Genomic DNA, 19065 nt, shown 5'->3' on the forward strand with positions numbered 1-19065 from the left:
AGCCTGGAATTAAATATTGCAGTTAATCATGCCGTACTAGTCTTTCCTCCCGAAAACGCTTTAAGAAGATGGAAAATCACGCACACACAATCCAAGCCGCCTGGAAGACATTATTGCATAGATCGATACAATCAAGCTACTTTTGATTCGGAACTCTTGAAAGGATGAAAAGGAAATGAGCATAACTTTTAATTCAATCTTTTTTTTATTTATCCTGCATAAATTAGAATGGGGAAAGGCTACAATGTAGAGTAGGGGTGGGGAACCTCAGGCTCGGGCTTCAAATGCGCCTCCCCCAGCCCTCTCTATCAGTCCCTTGGGCCTCTTCTCAGGCCACACCCCCTTCCCAACCACACCCTCTGCCCCAATCCACACCCCTCACTGGCCTTGCTCCATATCCTCCTTGAGTGCTCTTGGCTGACTGGAATGTGTCCTTGAAGAGTAATGACTCTTGCTTGCCTGGGTTGAAGACAGAGACAGGTGTGCGAGTGTAGAAACTCTGTTGCATCTGTTGGCCTGCCCATGTTTGCTTCTGGCACGTGGCCCCAAAGAGGTTGCCAAGAAGGGAATGTGGGCCTCAGGCTGGAGAAGGTTGCCCCACCATTGCTGTAGAGAATGGTGTCTTTGAAGATCAATACATTTCCAGTGTGCAAATTTAATTAAATGTGTATAGGCATGCCACAATCGAATAAGTTTTTTTAATCTATGTTGTGGAATTGCTTTAGTACAGGGATGGCTAAACTGTGGCCCTCCCAACGTAATTGGACAGCAGCTCCCATCATTCCTGGCCTCCGGCCATGCTGTCTCGAACAGGTGGCTGTTGGAGGGTCACAGGCTACAGTCAGGTTAGTACAAGGTATCAGTTGTACTCCATGGTCCATCTCACTCTGTTACATGAAAAGTGGTGGATAATGGATCATCAGGAATTCAGGCTCAGACTTCCAAACCTCAGATACTTTAGGTAAAGTATTACTTTGTAAATTACTTATAGGTCCTCAATGGAATAGAATAGCAGGGAGAGATAGAGTGCAGATGGGGCTCATCAACCTGGGAAGGTAGCCCATATAGGAGAAGGAAAACTCTGATCCTAACCCTGTGCTGCCTTGTGGAATATCTTCAAGAGAAGAAAAGGCAATGGAGTAAACCGTGCACAAATCCAGAGGGAAATCCCTAAGATGCTTGGATGCTGCCTTGTATGCATCCTTCTGGCAAGTCCTGCAGCCTAGCTGGTGCCAAATGTATTGTTCAGCTTTCCTTTGGATCAAATCAGCAAGACCAAGATGGGGGTCTTGTCATCTGGGCATCCCAGGACCTCCAGGAACGCAGTGGTTGGACTTCATCCCTGGAAGTGCACTCCATTTTCTCTCGAGAAAAACAGATGCCAACAATATATAGAGAGATAGCATTTTCCAAACTTATGAGAACTGATTTATAAATTATAATTGGAGGAGCATTTCAATTTTACCTCCTCCATTTGTTATTTATACCACTGTAAATATATGAGCTACCTTCCTTTAGAGAGCTCCCTCTTCTCATCTGTTGTGGGTAGGTAATTGTATTAAGAGTGGAGTTTACGCACCCAGAGTGGTGGATTAGTAGGAGGCAAGGCCAGAATGACGAATCAGGCAAGAATGCAGCAGGCAACACCCCTTAGTGGTGTTAGGATTCCTGCTCTGTGTTTGCAGTCATGGGATTGTTGTCTATCACATGACAGTGTATGTTTTCATTCCACAGTGTGGGAAGTGACAGAGACAGGGTGTTTTGGTATTACTGTGTTCCATGAAGTGGGACTATTGTCCTTTGTTTTCTCTTTCTTTGCTGGCTGATGAGAAAGAGGAAGGAGCTAAAGCAGAATGCGCCGAGTGTATTATATGTAAATAAACGTAGATTAGCCAAAATGCTGTGTTACTGAGGTCTGTTACGCAAACTGTGAATACTCTGTGGATCCCTAAGTGTGCTGATGCTTCTTGGTATCAGTCGCTGTGATGTTCGGGCTGATGAAAGCTTTTGAAGCTCCCGAACGATCGACTAGGAGGGAGAGAACATGCCAGTTGGGCATGTGTCTCTGCCAGGGTCCTACACGAGAGTAGGGCGATCCTAACAAGTGGATGGCTGAGTATTTGGAGATCACAAGAGAACCTCAATTTATTTATTGTGTCCCCGTTGCCCACTACTGTGCCCCAGCACACATTTTGTTGATGAGCTAACCCACCCCCAAGTTACGTGGGGCTAAGACTGGGGTTTTATTTTCAATACTTCATGGGAAGTATTTGTTAAAGAGATTGTCTCAGAAAAGGTTCCAGGTTCGAGGTGAGGGTGCTTTGTGCCCACTAATGGGTGGAGGCTCCAAACTTTCCTTATAGAGCAGCTCATTCTCCCTGCCTTACAAAATAAAATGCACTCCAAGTGTCCACCATTTTGGTTTCCCTGCAAAATGGTGGCTGCCAGAAGCTTTTGAAGCTTCTGATAATGAAATTGTTTTAAAAATTGAGTGAGCCAGCACGGCGGCAAGCCAAGAGTTAATTAATGTCACTTCTTTAAAGATTCCCCAGAGTTTGCCAGATGGTTTAACTTGTTAATGGCCTTGTCTTTAACTGTAATTATTACTAAGTAGATTAGTTATTACCTGACTCATGTTCGTTTTAATTTAACTCAGGGATAAAATAATAATAAAAATAAAACCGAATAGTTTTCCTTAAAAAAGAAAAAAAGCCTACTGTCTCCTTTGAAAAGCACCAAAACATGTAAGACTCTAATAATAACCATGTAACTCAGAGTGAATTTGAATTAGTCTATATCTTCTTTAATCCCCAGCAATAGCATCCAAAGTCTCTTAGCAAAAGAATGCCTGTAAGTCAAGAACATGTTCTACATTCAAAGGCATATAATAATGTTGAATACCAGGAAAAGTATTAAAAATATCCCTTACGGATTACAGCCCTCTCCTCTCCCAGCTCCCACATTTGGGGCAAGGCTTTTACCCAGCTAACACTGCATGAGTGTTGCACCCTATAGTCACCTATGACTGGATTTAACTTTCCAGGGATCATTTACCATTTACCTAGTCCCACTTACTTGTGAGTAAGCCGCATTGAATTCAATAGGATGCACTTCCGAGTAGGATAAATTCAGTAGGATGTACTTATGAGCTTAGGGTTGTGCCAACACATAGGATCGTGTCAAAAACATATATGGGTGGTCAAAGATACCCTAAGTGATACAGGCAGCAGTAGAGTTCAGTTCTGTAGGAAGGCTTTGCTTTCTCCTTGGGGGGAAAAAATTATCTTCTGCTGAGGAAGACATTTGTTTTAATTGTACTCTGTTATATAGAAGCGTTTCTCTGAGGCCTAATGAGCTGCAGCTTATATTTTTGCAATGCCCTTTCCATGTAAACTTTTAGCTGGCACAATTATAGCAGCAAAACAACATCCGCAATCATAATAGCATCAGCAATTAGAACAGGAGCATTCCGAGCAATTATCTGCAAGGATCCCCTCCTATTTAGTATAGCTACTGTATGGCAAGGAGTTCTTGTTCAAAACAAAGCAATCTGAGCTTTGGCCACCTAGTTATACATTATCTGCTTGGCTTTCCACAATGATCTCCTAATTTGTTGTCCAGTTCTCTACTTCCTCCATTTTTTTTCTGAAACTGATCCTACACTGTAAGGCTTGCAGTGATTTTCATAGACTTTCCGATATGGAAATCCATTAATTGTATCGACTGTACAAAACTTGTATGGTTTTAAAAGAGGATCAGACCCATCAATAGAGGATAAGGCTACTCAATAGGCTGTGCTGTGCTCCAGATTTAGCAGAGGCCTGAGCCAAATCAGGCATCCTCAAAGGACCTCAATATTGCAGTTACAGTGGTACCTCTGGTTACAAATGCTTCAGGTTATGAGCTCCGCTAACCCGGAAGTAGCTGCTCCTCGTTGAAAACTTTGCCCCAGGATGCGAACAAAGATCACGGGCCAGAGGCGTGCACACAGCAGGAGGCCCCATTAGCAAAAGCACGCTCAGGATAAGAATGGTATCAGCTTAAGAACGGACCTCTGGAACGAATTAAGTTCATAACCAGAGGTACCACTGTATTAATATTGCACAGTTTGAAGCGACCAGAAGCATAAGAACTGACTCCAAAAACAAAACAGTGTCTCTCTCCCCCGTTCCAGTCTGCCTTAGCCTGCCTAAGGCTATGCAGCTCTTTTTGGAGAGCCATTTGTTCACTGTTGTGTTCAGAAAAAGACTAACAGCCAGGGCTTTTTTTCAGCTGGAACTCGCCAGAACTCAGTTCCAGCACCTCTCAGGTGGGCACCATTGCCATTATAAGAGATCAAAGGAGGCATTCATGGTGAGTTCCAGCACCTCTTTTTCTAGAAAAATAGCAACAGCTAACAGCTACCACCCTTTCAAGATTGCGAATATGCAACTCAGTACCTTTGTCACCTGATCTATGGTTACAACCGTTTAGAGTAACAGAAAACAATCAACAGGTAATTGGGATGGAAAACCTTGGCCAAAAGGAAACGGGATTGGAAGATATGGACCTGGGTATGAATTAATGAATAAACAAAAACTGAACAATTATGGGTGCCTGTCTTAATATATGGCCACAGCAAAGAGACCCTTGAGGGAATAAAGATCAAAAATATATTGTTTCTCAGGATTGGAGGCAAAGCTGGTGTGCTGGACAGGAGAAAGACTATTGTTGACTTTTATCAATAATAGTATTCAGAGAACCTCTTTTTGTGTGGAAGGAAAATGAATTTGAATTTGCCCTAAATCTGCCTCTGCTGGCAGCAGTTCTCCTGTATCTCCAACACTGTTTCCAGCCACTCACAGCTTCAGGGGTTGGGATCACTGTTGGTCTCCAATTCCCATCAATCCCAAGCAGAATGTCCAGTGGTCTGGGAAGAAGGAAGATGTAGCCCACCAGAAGACGAGAAGAGTTTGGATTTGATATACCACTTTATCACTACCCGAAGGAGTCTCAAAGCGGCTAACATTCTCCTTTCCCTTCCTTCCCCACAACAAACACTCTGTGAGGTGAGTGGGGCTGAGAGACTTCAAAGAAGTGTGACTAGCCCAAGGTCACCCAGCAGCTGCATGTGGAGGAGCGGAGAAGCGAGCCCGGTTCACCAGATTACAAGTCTACCACTCTTAACCACAGATTCTCCATCCCTGTGCTACCCAAGGCAAGCTAGAAGTTTTGGAAAGTGCTTTATTCCACGACATGCTGATTTAAGCAGTCAAGAAAAAGCAAAGAAAACAGAATATGTCAAGGCACTCCAGAGTGCTGGCAACAAGTCTAGAGAACTGTGTTCAAAGTGTGGTTTTTAGAGAAAGAGATAGATAACTGAGGGAAAGTTGAATGTTAGTCAATGAGATCATGTCACAGGGATCAAGAGAGAGGGGAGCATAGCTCATTGGACCCCAAAGCTTATCTATTATTGCAGTGTGCCCATGACTAGTAAATAATAAATACCTTGTTAATTTGTGCTTGAAGGATTCTCAAGCTACTGCTGCATTGATCTAACATTTGGATCCCCTTTCAACAACTTGGTTTGGACTTGGCTTTTAAAGAGCACTGTATTGTTGGGAAAATGCTAGTTTTTTGACTCCAGCCTCTGTGCCATACTAACTCAAAGAAGGATTTAGCTTCTAGCTTTCAGATTCTTTCAGCAAGCAGGTTGTTTTGGCTTTTCTCCTTCGATTTTTTTTCTTTTTTAAACCATGGGACACATCATCTTCTCCATATGAAATATTTCACACTTCAAACTGGCTGAAAGGCCGCGGTCAATTTCCCTTCTTCATCTTTAGGTCCATCAAAGGATGGTTGTGATTAAGCGGGCCTTGAGTAGCTTGGCTGTGTGTTTTGTTCACTTTGGGCCTGACATAATCTGAAAGGCTTTGGCAATTACTATAAAGCAAAACAGATCTAATCTCTCCCTTCGCGAGAGAACACAAACAATTTTAGATGCTTTTGAGATTATTCCAAAACTCCCGTTTGATGGTCTACTATGGAAATCTATTTGTCTTCTTCCAGCTCTCTGTGCACTAGCCTAAATCTGCCAGCGGGGTAATGAACTTCTTATCTTTTGAATACCAGAGCTGGAATCAGCGTAATCATCCCTGTTGTGGTTCAGTTAGGGAACGAGGAGTCTCTGATGTTTTCAGCAGATATGGCCCAACCATGTTTTCTTTCCATAATGGCATTATCAATCTCCGCCTCTCCCAGCCAGTCTTTGGTTTGGAGGGTTTCAAGAGCTGTGTTGCCTTCCTCAGTTACAATCTCCCCAATTACAACCTCAAGGACCACCTCTCCCCATATAAACTGCTCCAGACTCTGCGTTCATCGTCTGATGTCCTTCTTTGTGTGCCGCCTTCTCGTGTTGTCCAGAAGGTGGCAACATGAGAACGGGCCTTCTCTGTAGTGGCTCCCTGTTTAGGGAATGCTCTTCCATGGAGAGTGTATATATTTTCATGCACCGGGAAAAATGTTCCTCTTTGACCAGGTGTAGGACTGATTAATATTCTACAGCCTTTTAAATGTATTGGTGGGAAGTTGGGGTTATTGTTTTGCTGTTTTGCTTTTACTTTTTTTTTATCCTGTCTTTTATTCTGAGAACCACCCTAAGATGAAGGGTGGTATGTAAAGCTAATAAATAAGAATAAGAATAAGAATAAGAATAAGAATAAGAATAATATGAATAATATGAATGAATGAAATCTTTATTGCTAAAAGCTATAAGCCGTCACAATTGGTCACAATGCATAAAATACAAATAATTTAACACTGAACAGCAACAACAGCAAAGCAAACATACAAAAATGCATAATAATAATAAAATAATCGTAATCATAAATTGCCCCATAAGACCATTTTGACCAAGCCACACCCATTTGTCCTATATGATCTCAGGTGTGGGGCATGCCAAATATAGGGGCAGACCAAGTATGTAGCTAGGCCAAAAGGGGGTTTGAGCAGCCCCATTCATAGCCCCATGCACAGCATTTTCTAGACCCTGATCATTGGGACTTGCATAGTACTGTGGCTTTGCTTGCACTGTTTGATGTTAAACTGCATTGCGGGGACGGGGAAATGGGTTGCCTGATGTCATTGCAGCATCAAGTGATTGGCAAGTGTGTGTTTCCACCCGACCTTCCAGATGTAGCCCACTGGAGGAAGAGGAAAAGAAGGATCCAGCCCACCTGCCAGATTCATTTCAAAGATGCCCCAATGTGAAATATATTCTTAGAAGCACTGTAATATTTAATTGGTCCCACAAGGGTCCCAATTTAGCTCATGACACCATTTCCCCCAAACCACAGCCACTTGTGCTATCATTATATCACAAAGGGCATCTTGGGCTTTGTTTGAGACAGCAAAATGTCTTGGGACAGTCCTGAACATAAAGATCTTGGAATGAGGATCCCAACCTGTAAGGATCATCAGCAAAGGGGTGTGTGTGTGTGTGTGTGTGTGTGTTGTTATTTTCTCTCTCTTCCTTGCCAAATAGCTGTCGTGTCTTCTAAACATGTTCAGAGCAAAGGAGCAGGGATTTCATTACATTAATAATTACATTGCCTCCAAGTCTTTTGAAGTTGCATCACCCCCACAGAAGCCTAGAAGCGGGTTTTATAGAAATGTCATTAAAGCTGTTAAGTGCAAGGAGACAGAAGGAGATGAAATAGAGGAGGGGGGAATCGCACACCCACACACTATCAAGGCATGCTCTCTCTATTATGAATAAAGTCAAATGGCTGCATAAAGGGGTGATGCTGGCAGTGTTTTCAGTCTGGAGGATCAGGACAAGGACTGGCGGCTTTCCTGCAGCTGTTGATCAGGGGCATGTATCCTGTGGGGCATTAGGCAGGAAGGAAAGCCATGGCTTGGGTCTACCTTCTCCTAGAAAGACACAGCCACTGGTCAGGTAGGTTCCAACATTCTTTGTGCACTCCATGCCTCACCTTCCTGCCTGGTGCCTCAACCCCAATGGCCACCGATTGCTCTGGACCACTCCAACTTGACCCACACTGATCCACAATTGTGTGCACCCAACTTATCTGAGGCACTTTTTATATGCTCAATTTGGCTCAGGCCTCTGCTGAATGGGGTGCAGAGCCCCAGTACAGGCATCTCCCCACTTGCGCACAATTGTCTCACTCGCAACCTTGTTGCACAGTGCCAGGACCTCCATCCATCCATCCATCCATCCAGTCTAACCTGAAATAGTGAGAGAGAGCTGGAAAGTCCTTGTTGCTTAGGGGGAGATTCTCCCCAGAACCCAAAGAGAATGTCAGTGATCCAGAAGTCCAGAAGAAAGACTCCAAGGGTTCCAAAATGGCGCAAGGGAGCTCTCGCTACTGCCATGCTACCCTACTCAACAGCTGTTGGGTAGGAAGCTGCATGTACTGCAGTGGGTTCCCCCACTTGCGTGCATTTTGCTTATGTGCACAGGGGCCCAGAATGTAACCCCCGTGTATGTGGGGGAGTGTCCTGTATTCAAACAGAGGTTTGATGGCCTTCTGTTATGGATCCATTAGTTGCGTCCTCCATTAGCAGGAAGTTGGACTTGAGTCTCTTCCAGCTCTACAATTTTATATTCTTGGGGAATACTCTAATGTACAGTTTGTAAAAAAAAAAGAGATTCCGACACAGCCCTCAAATCAAAAGGAACTTTTAAAGGAGAGGGAAAGCAGACCATAAATGTTAATTTTCAGTAAATTGTTATTTAACAGTGGGGAATCTATGGAATTATTGAAGACTTTCTGCACGCTGAGGAACAAAGCACATTAGTTCAACTGCCTGTCTTGCAACCAAATGGAAAGCTTGGGGAATTGAAGAACCAACACTCTCACTCTATTGATTTCACAACTGAGTATTAATATTAAATGCCTTTTAAAGTCCATTTGTATTGTGTGTGTTTTATGACATGAGGCTGTCAGCTTTTCATTGATTTCTACTTTTTGCATTTAAAGGCTTCACGGGAGGCAAAATGGATAATGCATGCCTGACTATGTCTTTTTCCCTACAAAGAAAGCAGGAAGTTGTTACAGGCATTTAACTATACAAATGCCTCAAATGGGAGGGATAACGAGAAAGCAATAATTAATATTGCTTGCTCACAGTAAAGTAACATTGAAACATCCCAATACTCTCCAGCACCCAGGGTATCTGAAGAAGAGTGCATGCACACGAAAGCTCATACCAATAACTAACTTAGTTGGTCTCTAAGGTGCTACTGGGGCGCAGGTGGCGCTGTGGTCTAAACCACAGAGCCTAGGGCTTACTGATCAGAAGGTTGGTGGTTTGAATCCCCACGACAGGGTGAGCTCCCGTTGCTCAGTCCCTGCTCCTGCCCACCTAGCAGTTCGAAAGCACGTCAAAGTGCAAGTAGATAAATAGGTACCGCTCCGGCGGGAAGGTAAACAGCATTTCCGTGCACTGCTCTGGTTCACCAGAAGTGGCTTAGTCATGCTGGCTACATGACCCGGAAGCTTTACGCTGGCTCCCTCGGCCAGTAAAGTAAGACGAGTGCCACAACCCCAGAGTCATCCGTGACTGGACCTAACGGTCAGGGGTCCCTTTACCTTTAAGGTGCTACTGGAAGGAAGTTTTAAATTTTATTTTATTTTATATCGACCCAGGGGCATAGGAAGCGGGGTGCGGTTCACACTGGGTTTCATCAGTAAGGGGGTTGACAAAATGACAAAAATATGAGTTAAGTGTTACAGTGTTACTGAATTTTAAAGCATTCAAATCTAGCCACATTGCCTCACTCCCAATTTTGCTGAGGAATGTTGTCACAGGACTACAGGGGGAAAGATGCAATCACTGAAAATTCCCTTCCTCTTCCACTAGCAAATTCCTGTGATAAATCAAGGACACTTCTACAAATGGGGGTGGGGGACTCCTTTCATGGGTGGAGACAACCCCAAAACTCTTAAATCCCAGCTTCGCTTTTGTATAACTTAATTCTTGTTTGTGTTTCTTTCAACACAGTGCAAGTTCCAGGACCGGTAGAAAACCTGCGGGCTGTATCAGTATCACCTACCTCAATTCTTATTACGTGGGAACCCCCTGCCTATGCAAATGGTCCAGTCCAAGGTTATAGACTGTACTGTACAGAAGTAGTTACTGGGAAAGAACAGGTGAGCAAATGAACACATGGGGGGAGGAATGAAGGGAGGGAATCATTCATAAATTTAGTTGCCTAAATTAAATGCAGGGTTTCATTGCAACTTCAAGTCCTCTTCGCAGAATCCATCTGAAATGGGATAAGTTCTCAAAATCCTCACCACCTAGAGCTGAAATGAAGAAGCTTTTAGGAAGCCTCAAAAATGAAGCCATCTAGCTAATATTATCTGTATAACAATTTGGTGCATTAATAATTTCCGCTGTTTCCTTTGTGCCCAGAATATAGAAGTTGATGATCTGTCATACAAGCTGGAAGGACTGAAGAAATTCACAGAATATACCCTACGATTTCTGGCTTACAATCGTTATGGACCTGGAGTTTCAACTGAAGACCTGACAGTCAGAACCCTTTCGGATGGTAAGGCAGAGCAAATAATATACGGACAGGAGAGAGGAAGGGGGTAAATGGGCAGACAGTGGTACAGTCTGCATCTCTTCTTATGCCAAGCACTGCCATTGTGAATTGCTATTCATGTATCAAATGCTTGGTGGATTGGCCCACTGTGGAGGAGGGGGAAACCCTATAAATTGACTGAGACAGAGTGGTAGGTTGGCTCAGCCCTTTGCTCAGGGTTGCGCTTTGAAATGGATGTGAGGCGTTAGCCTCCAGAAAGTATCTGCAGGTTTGGAGATCTGGATGGGGCAGCATAGGACCACAAAGAAGACTGAGAAGAAGCAGGAATAAAGCAAAAGAGTAGAACCCACATGACCCAAATTCTGGAACCATTAAAATAGCCTATTTCAGTGTTTCTCAACCTGTGGGTCCCCAGATGTTGTTGGACTACAACTCCCATCATCCCTGACCACTGGTCATGCTGGCTAAGAATGATGGGAGTTGTAGTCCAACAACATCTGGGGACCCACAGGTTGAGAAACACTGGCCTATTTAAAGCAACTCACCCAAGAGGGAGTTTGAGTTGAGCTCACAAACAGCTACATCCAGATGTTACAAAGGTGGGTACCAGTGAGGAGGGGTGAGAGTTAGTATCACATTAGTATTTCCCTAATATTCCAGATCACTGAGTCAGAATGTGATGTCTCAGTATGATAAAGAGGGGTGGAAGAGAATTTGTTCGGTTTGCACTTTTAAACGAACCAAAATAATCCGCACCTGCCTGACTAATACACAGATCAGAACCCAATCATCCTTCAGATTTCACACTGCTCCCAATTTTCAGATACAGTTCTTGGCTCAAAAAAAAAGGTACCATAAGGCATAAAAATGCATGTGTGTTAGAATACAGAAATGTATACCTTGAGATAAAATGTGTATTTTAAAAAATATATATACTGAATTATTTAAGACAAATCTCGAATTAATGCATCTGGCTGGCCAATGTGAAAATGGGTTGCTGGATTAGAGGGGTCATTGGCCTGATCCAACAGACTCTTACTAGTAGTAGTAGTAGTAGTAGTAGTAATTAATAATAATAATAAAATTTTATTTGTATCCTGCCCTCCCCAGCAGAGGCCAGGCTCAGAGTAGCTAACATCATAAAAACAACACAATATGCATAAAAACAGACATCAAATAATTAAAATACATCTTAAAATTAATTCAGACAAGTTAAAATCTGGGCAGCTACCAATTATCAGGTTGGAATTGAGAGTGGTTAATACTTGCTGCCAGGACCAACTGTTTCCACTGACCATATAAGGACCTGTGAGCGGGTTGGGGGCCTCCTTTGGGCTTGTTTTATACAAAGGAAAGTAAGTCAAACTGCATCTTGCCCAAAGGTCTTATGTCCTTATACATATTTTCACACATTTCCTGACCCTTGTAATTGCTGGCCTGACCCCAACTTGAATGTGGGATGGTGAGGGCAGAAAGACTTGGAATTGATCTCTCCCCCTTGATTGCCTCACAGTGATAACCTGTGGTTACTTGAATAAAACCTCTTCAGTAACCACAGAGGACTGTGTGAGATAGCCATTCATTTCATAAGGCTGAAAATATCCTTTTCAAAGCTAAGTAGATCAAACCTCTTTACAGATGTTATTGTAAGCAGCACTGTTTATTACCTTGTAAAAGTTAATTTGTGATACCACTGCCTTCATTTTTTTGGAGAGCTGGTCTATTATTTCCACTGTTGACATTTCTCTAATACATTTTCAAGTGGCACTTTCACCTATCCATCTAATTGAGATACCTTTTTATACTACAAAACAGACCTTGGCAGAATAAAATACCCCATGCGTATAATTATGAAAACAAAACATACACACACACGCACCAACACAATTGGGTGAAAAAATTATATTGTGCTTAATTTATGGAGATTGAATTGAGGACTCTGAAGACCAGGATGCTGGCCTCAGCACTGAACTTTGACTTTCCGGGAGAAAAAGGGAGATTCATATTCATGCAGGAATTTAGAAAGTTAGCCTCATAAAGTTTTGATTCTTCTTGAGCAGAAAAGCATCAAGAGACGGATGTTTTTAAAGAAAACCTTCCGCTCAACATCAAGGTCTGCTAATGAGCTAGAGAGCTCTGATAACCTCAGATTAATGACAGCAGGCTGAATTGAAGCATATATTTTATTTTATTCAATGCATTTATAATACCACCAGGGCAGTTTATGATACACTTTGCTTATTGATGCAAAACACTTGCCCTCTCAATCACCAGAGTCTTCTGGGTAGTTCACATGAAGTCCAAACAACATACCGTTAAAACGTTAAAATGTGTTGTTGTTTTTTAACAAGACTCACTGAATTCTGTCCCCTGTGTTAAAACCAGCTCAAGTAGTATTGAAACATGTCAAAATAATTGATCCAGGAAGGGCAAATTAGGCATTAAAATGTGAAGCAAATTATCGCCCCTCCCATTCTCTTCAATTCTCTTCTATCCCTCAGTGAAGATATGAGCCTGGAACTTTATCCTGGACAACTTTCTGAGAAGTGAACAAAGTAGTTAACTCTAGCACCCAAAATATGTGGTGTTGATTATATGGTGATTTATTTATTTTTTAAAAAACAGCAGTTAAATTCTCTAAGGCTGGCTATTGATGCTTCATTATCTGGTTAATTCCATCTAACAATAGCTCTGTGGAGCTATTATTATTTTAAATAAGCAGGGAATGTCCTAAAGGGGAACTTTTACAAGGTAAAACCCCCCAGAAGAACTATTTTGGGTAAAACCAATAAAGAAATTGACAGGAATGGACAAGGCAGATTGATCACATTAAGGCAGTATATGTACGACCATGATAAGTGGTTTGAACCGTTAATATTTTCCTTGATCTAGTTATTTCTCACAATCTGGTTTTACAATTCCTAGAACTGGGAGAGGAACAGTAATTCTATGTGATTTGGTCTCTGAGCTTATTGGATAATTCCTTCTTATTGATCTTTCAGAGTAATAGGATTGACCCATTCAAGAACTGGTACACTATGCAGCAGTATCTGCCCAGAATAATAATAATAAAAAGGAGACTACCATATGAAATGGCTGGAATACAAAGCAGCATGAAACAAATCAATAACTGTATCTATAATCACATTGCAACTTTTAATTTTTCTTTTGCCAGTTGTAAATATGTGCTCATTTCTCAAAAGTAGGACAGGTTGTTTGAAGAATGGGCCTTTCCAGAGATGCTGTCAATGCAAGGGTCTATCTAATTATCCACCTTTTCAAAATAGCATGAGAATGTTAATAGTCATCACCAAATGCACAGAACTATTCTGAATTCACAGGAAGATGACTTAAGCCAAGTGAGATAGTTGGTTCATCTAGCTCAGTGTTTGTCTGCATCAGGGACAGGGAAGCTGTGGCCCTACAGGTCATTGGCTAGTGGGACCAAGAGAGGCATAAAATGGGAGAAGCAAAGGCAGGCACACAGACTTAGTCTCTGATTGTTTGGGAAAAACTTTGGAGAGGAGGAGACATGGATGGCTGTGGGGAGGCTGGGACCTTTAGTCCTGGCTACTTCCTTACAGAGGCAAGACCTGAGTTGATGTGGTTATTAAGCCGGACACCCCTGTGCAGATCCTGTTTTGCTAATAAAAAGTGGACTCCAGCTTGTTCAGTGTGATTTACTGCTGGCTCGTTCCTGTGCCCTTGTCATATGTTGTGTCCTTGGCCAGATTATTTTGACTGGGTTTCAAAATACTACTGTACTACTTGAGCTGGTTTTTACAGTTATTTGTTGAAACTTGCACTTCTTTGTCTTTTGTGATGTAAATTTGCAGCGAAAGATACATTGGAAAGTCCATTGCAAAATATGCATTAGTGAAAATAACACACATGCACATGAATTATGTAAAACAAAATTGCATATAGAAATGGGTATATTAGAAAAAGATGCAGATGATTCTTGTGAAGGCTTGTTTTTAAAAAAGAGAGTCTAAGGTGTCATGGAGTGAACTGAAGGGTTGGCAAAATGAGAAACTAAGAGAAGCTGAGAGTCATCTGCTTCTGCTTGAGGAGTGGTTGTGCCCCAGATTCCTCCATAATAAAACTGCCTGATACATATTTTTAATAAGAATATTTTTACGTGAAGCTGATCACCTATGGATGAAAACACTTTCAAAGTTGTCAGTGCTTGCCCCAAACTGTGCAAGGCAGCAACTGAAGCTATTTAACATGTAAATATGCACACCAGTGTTTGAGGTCAACTTTTGATGTTAAAACATTTCATTTGAGGAAACAGGTGCATCGTGTTCTTATTTATAACACCCTGATTGCTTTGATCTTTAATTAAAATCTCAATCTTGGTGCTATAACAGCTTGATCTTTCAGAATTAAACAGCTGATATCATAATGTACACGCAAATCAGCTTTCGAGCTTTGCCGGTGCCTCCATGATAGAAGTTACCATTCTACATTTTGCATGATAGCACTTCATGTCTAAGACAGGTTCAAAGAGATTTTACATTATGTTGTGTTATAATATTTAGTAGGTTTACACACTGCTTTTTGAACTGAGTCCTCCATGTGGTTCACGATCTTTATAAAGGACAGCCAATACATTAAAAGATAATATATTTAAAACTAAACTAAACTAAAAAAACAGTCTAGATGGAGTAGGAGGATAAATGTGGGTCACATCAACACTGTTCATTTAAAGCCTATGGCTTTTCACAAAGAATCCTGGGAACTGTAGTTTGTTAAGGGTTCTGGCAACTGTGTGTGGTCCCACTAAATCAACATCTGGCTTCCTGTAGCGACCAACCAGATTCCTATGGGAAGCCCACAAGACAGTAAAAGGTAACGGTAAAGGGACCCCTAAACGTTAGGTCCAGTCACAGACAACTCTGGGGTTGTGGCGCTCATGTCGCTTTATTGGCCGAGGGAGCCGGTGTACAGCTTCCGGGTCATGTGGCCAGCGTGACTAAGCCGCTTCTGGCGAACCAGAGCAGTGCAGGGAAATGCCGTTTACCTTCCCGCCAGAGCGGTACCTATTTATCTACTTGTACTTTGATGTGCAAAAATTAGAGAAGTGTGAAAACCAAAAGATAGCTTTGTTCCAATCTGCATGTTCGTCTGAGAAGATCTAATTTAGTCTGTTGGCTAAAAAATACCCTGCTGATTGCAACAGCCAATGTTTTACATCCCTGATCCCAAAGGTAGGGGATCCATGCACATTTCTTTCCTGCCTTTTACTACTAGAATACATTTTCAAAGCAGCCATCAACAGTAATTAAAAACAATCAATTAAAAGGTATAAGAAAAATCAAGAAGCAGCAATAAAAAGGCCAGTCGTAAAACAATCATCAGTCATAAAAACACTAATCAGTAATAAAACAGCAAGAGCACTGTTAAAATATTATCCATTAAATCGTGTCCTCCCTAAAAGAAGGCACGTGTTGCGATGAGATCTGGAGACTGACTTCCTGGTTGTGGGTGGGTCTATTGGATAGCCACAACACCTGATTAGTAGGTCCCTCGTTGCTGGGGTTAATCAGGCCAATAGGGTGCAGTCTAAATGGATCGAGGGACCTATATAAACCCATGCACGTGACCCAGAGCTTCCTCTTTTGGCTCGTGCATCGGAACACCCTCCCACCTCTCCCTAATTTTAGGTCATCTTGCGATTGACCTTGCTATGCCATCGAGTGTCATCTGTCGACAGGGGCACAGCAGGAATTTTCCCCACTTGGCTGATTGGCTGTAGCCATTTGGGTTTTCGCCTGCCGTGTAGCAATTCGCTTTTTCCTGTAAGACCAATTGCAGTCATTAACAGTCGTCAACAGCTTTACCACACCTATCAGCCAATCACCTATTCCCACCACCCTGCTGAGTAATACCCCTCCCTACCCTCTCACTACATATAAGGGCCTGGTGACTTCTGTTTCAGTGTATCTGAAGAAGTGTGCATGCACACGAAAGCTCATACCAAGAACAAACTTAGTTGGTCTCTAAGGTGCTACTGGAAGGATTTGTGTGTGTGTGTGTGGTGTTGTTGTTTAGGAGAGGTAAGGCAGATGGGTTTTTTAGAAGAGGTGCCATTGGCACATGTAACTCTAATTACGGTTTCCCCAATCTCATCCATTCCCCCTTTTCATTTCAGTTCCAAGTGCTATGCCTCAGAATGTCTCCTTGGAAGTGGTGAACTCAAAGGTAAGTCAGGGTCCAGCACCCTAACTTGAAATGATCCAGATTTGTGTCTATGCCTACATATATACAAACACACACATGGGGGGGGTGACTTATTATTATGATTATTTTACTATTAGGCTGTCTGACAGTATGCTTTTTTATCGTGTTTTTATTATCTTTTTATCATGGATGTTTTATGATGTGTTTCTAATGTTGTACTCCACCCTGAGATCCTTTGATAAAGGGTGGTATATAACTTGAATTGTTGTTGTTGTTAACACTGTTTGATAGTATGAATATGCATGGCTAGATGCTTCTGGAAGCCAACACCGCCACCCCCAACCACCACCACCCAGTTGATTGAATCGCATGAAGGAGGAGTGGACCTGCCACTGCCCAACCTTCAGTCTTGCACATGGTTTTGTTGGAAGGGCTCCCTGTTTCTGAATTTTGTATTGTGCAGCTGTCACGGGTTGCAGGTCATTAGGATGGCAGGAATAAGCGAAACAAAGACTCATTTGCGGGTTGAAACAGGCCACAGCTTTATTTGGTTTTATACAATGGGGAAGCAGGCTTGTCGTGGGAGTTGGGTAAGGATCTGGTCTTCATTCCACCAGCCCTTGCTGTTCAGATGCTTGTTGTTGTCTGTTAGCTAGGAAGCTGCCAGGGGAGTTGGCCCGTGTTAGAGCCCGATGTGGCTCAGGCTAGGCATCTGGGATCTCACTGTGGTGGCTGCTGTGCTTTTCTCTCATCAGACCCCTTATGTCCACCCCCACTTAGATTCTGCCCAGTTTGTTCACTGATTGAATGATCAGTTTAGCAAGGCATTGAATTCTTGGATTACCTGTGTCCTAAATTTCAAGTTTCTGAGTGCTTTCCATTTTGTGCTCTGTGATACGAAAGATAGCCTTTCAGGCTTCTTTTGCAACTCAAATGTATTGGGCTACATGTGCACCAGTTTTCATTTTTCTAGCTGGTGTGTTGTAATAACTCAGACCTCTTAGGGTGCACTTTGTTTTGTGGGAGAAATGCCCCATTTTTAGATGTTTTTGGAAATGATTCAAACTTTCCTGGAGATGCATATACCACCATAATTTTGGAAATATTGATCATATCTGAATATTCCAAGTGAGAGAGGACAGCTCCATTTCTTTTTGCTTGCTTGCTTTTCTTCTCTTTTTAGATTTTTGTTCTTTTCCTTTTTTAATATTTTTAATTAATATTCTCCTGTGATGATACGTAGCAAAGCCATTCTGCGTCAAACATCCTTGCTTCTCACGCCAAAGAAGAAAGGAAGTGAAATTTTAAAAAGCGAAAATAAAAAGAGAAGCAAGAAAATGACATATGTAGAGGGGAGAGGAACAATGTAACAAGAACTCTATAACGCAATGGATAAATTAACTTTTGCTTTTCTATGCCAGCTGAAAACAAGGTTGTTCACTCAGGGATTTACTGGATGTTTCTGTCTAGACTGGGTACTAAAATGTAGTTCACTGTCTTTTAATGGTGTCTGCTTTACTGATCTGCTTTAATGGCCCTAGTTTTATCATATGGTTGTATTGATTAACAATTTGGATTTTTTTTTCTTTTATGGTTTTATTCTTATGGTTTTAGATTGCTTATTGTACCCTACCCTGGGGTCCCTTGTGATGCTAGAAACAAAATAAATATATAAATGAGCAAAAAATGCCGCTCATTCAGCAACAGATTCAGAGATTTTGGAGGAGAGAGGAGAGACTAAGGCCATTTAAGGATGAATTAATTTGGCGAGGGGCTGGCAGATCAGTCCAAACCCTCTTTGCACTTAGCTGAAGTGTGTGGACTTGGTGGAGGTCTCCCTCTGCTAGCCCTCCTGGCTCCATCCTTCTCTTGCCTGCATCATTACACTGGTGTAGAGCTCACCGTTCCACCTGCCAAGTGGGCGGAAGTGTGGCTGGTCAGCTCCCCACTGATGGCAGCCGGTGGATAGCTCTAAAATGGGGTGTAGATGTGGTGATTGTCTAACTACTCCTTAAAGCCCCACCAGACTGGAGAGGAGTAGGGTGGGATTGCTCCCTACCAGCCACTGCCTGGACATCCTCCTGGTCCCTCCCAGTTTTAGTGTATAACTTAATACTTCCCCAAAACTACTGAGAGCATTCTTCTAAGACAACCTAGCATGGTCCCTGGGCACTTGCGGGAAAGGAAAATGGCAGCCAGCCATCGCTCAGAGGATCTCAATTGCAACAGCAAGTTCTCCCTAAATGTTGCCAGCAGTGGTGGCTGCTCCATTAGGGCAGATGGGGCACTACCCTACCAACCTCAGCCTGCCATCACTTCCC

General features: G+C 42.4%; 1 protein-coding gene across 4 annotated transcripts in view; it reads left to right on the forward strand.

Moving 5' to 3' along the window:
* Window positions 1–19065, forward strand: part of DCC (DCC netrin 1 receptor) — a 964956-nt gene that overhangs the window by 724277 nt on the left and 221614 nt on the right. For all 4 annotated transcript variants that reach the window (XM_080973386.1, XM_080973387.1, XM_080973388.1 and 1 more), the window contains exons 10-12: window positions 10009–10157; window positions 10423–10561; window positions 16716–16765. In XM_080973386.1, coding sequence (XP_080829512.1) covers window positions 10009–10157; window positions 10423–10561; window positions 16716–16765 — 338 coding nt within the window. The remainder of the gene's footprint in view (window positions 1–10008; window positions 10158–10422; window positions 10562–16715; window positions 16766–19065) is intronic.

The sequence above is a fragment of the Podarcis pityusensis genome (genome assembly GCF_964106645.2).
Source record: "Podarcis pityusensis genome assembly, chromosome: 11".
NCBI lineage: Eukaryota > Metazoa > Chordata > Lepidosauria > Squamata > Lacertidae > Podarcis > Podarcis pityusensis.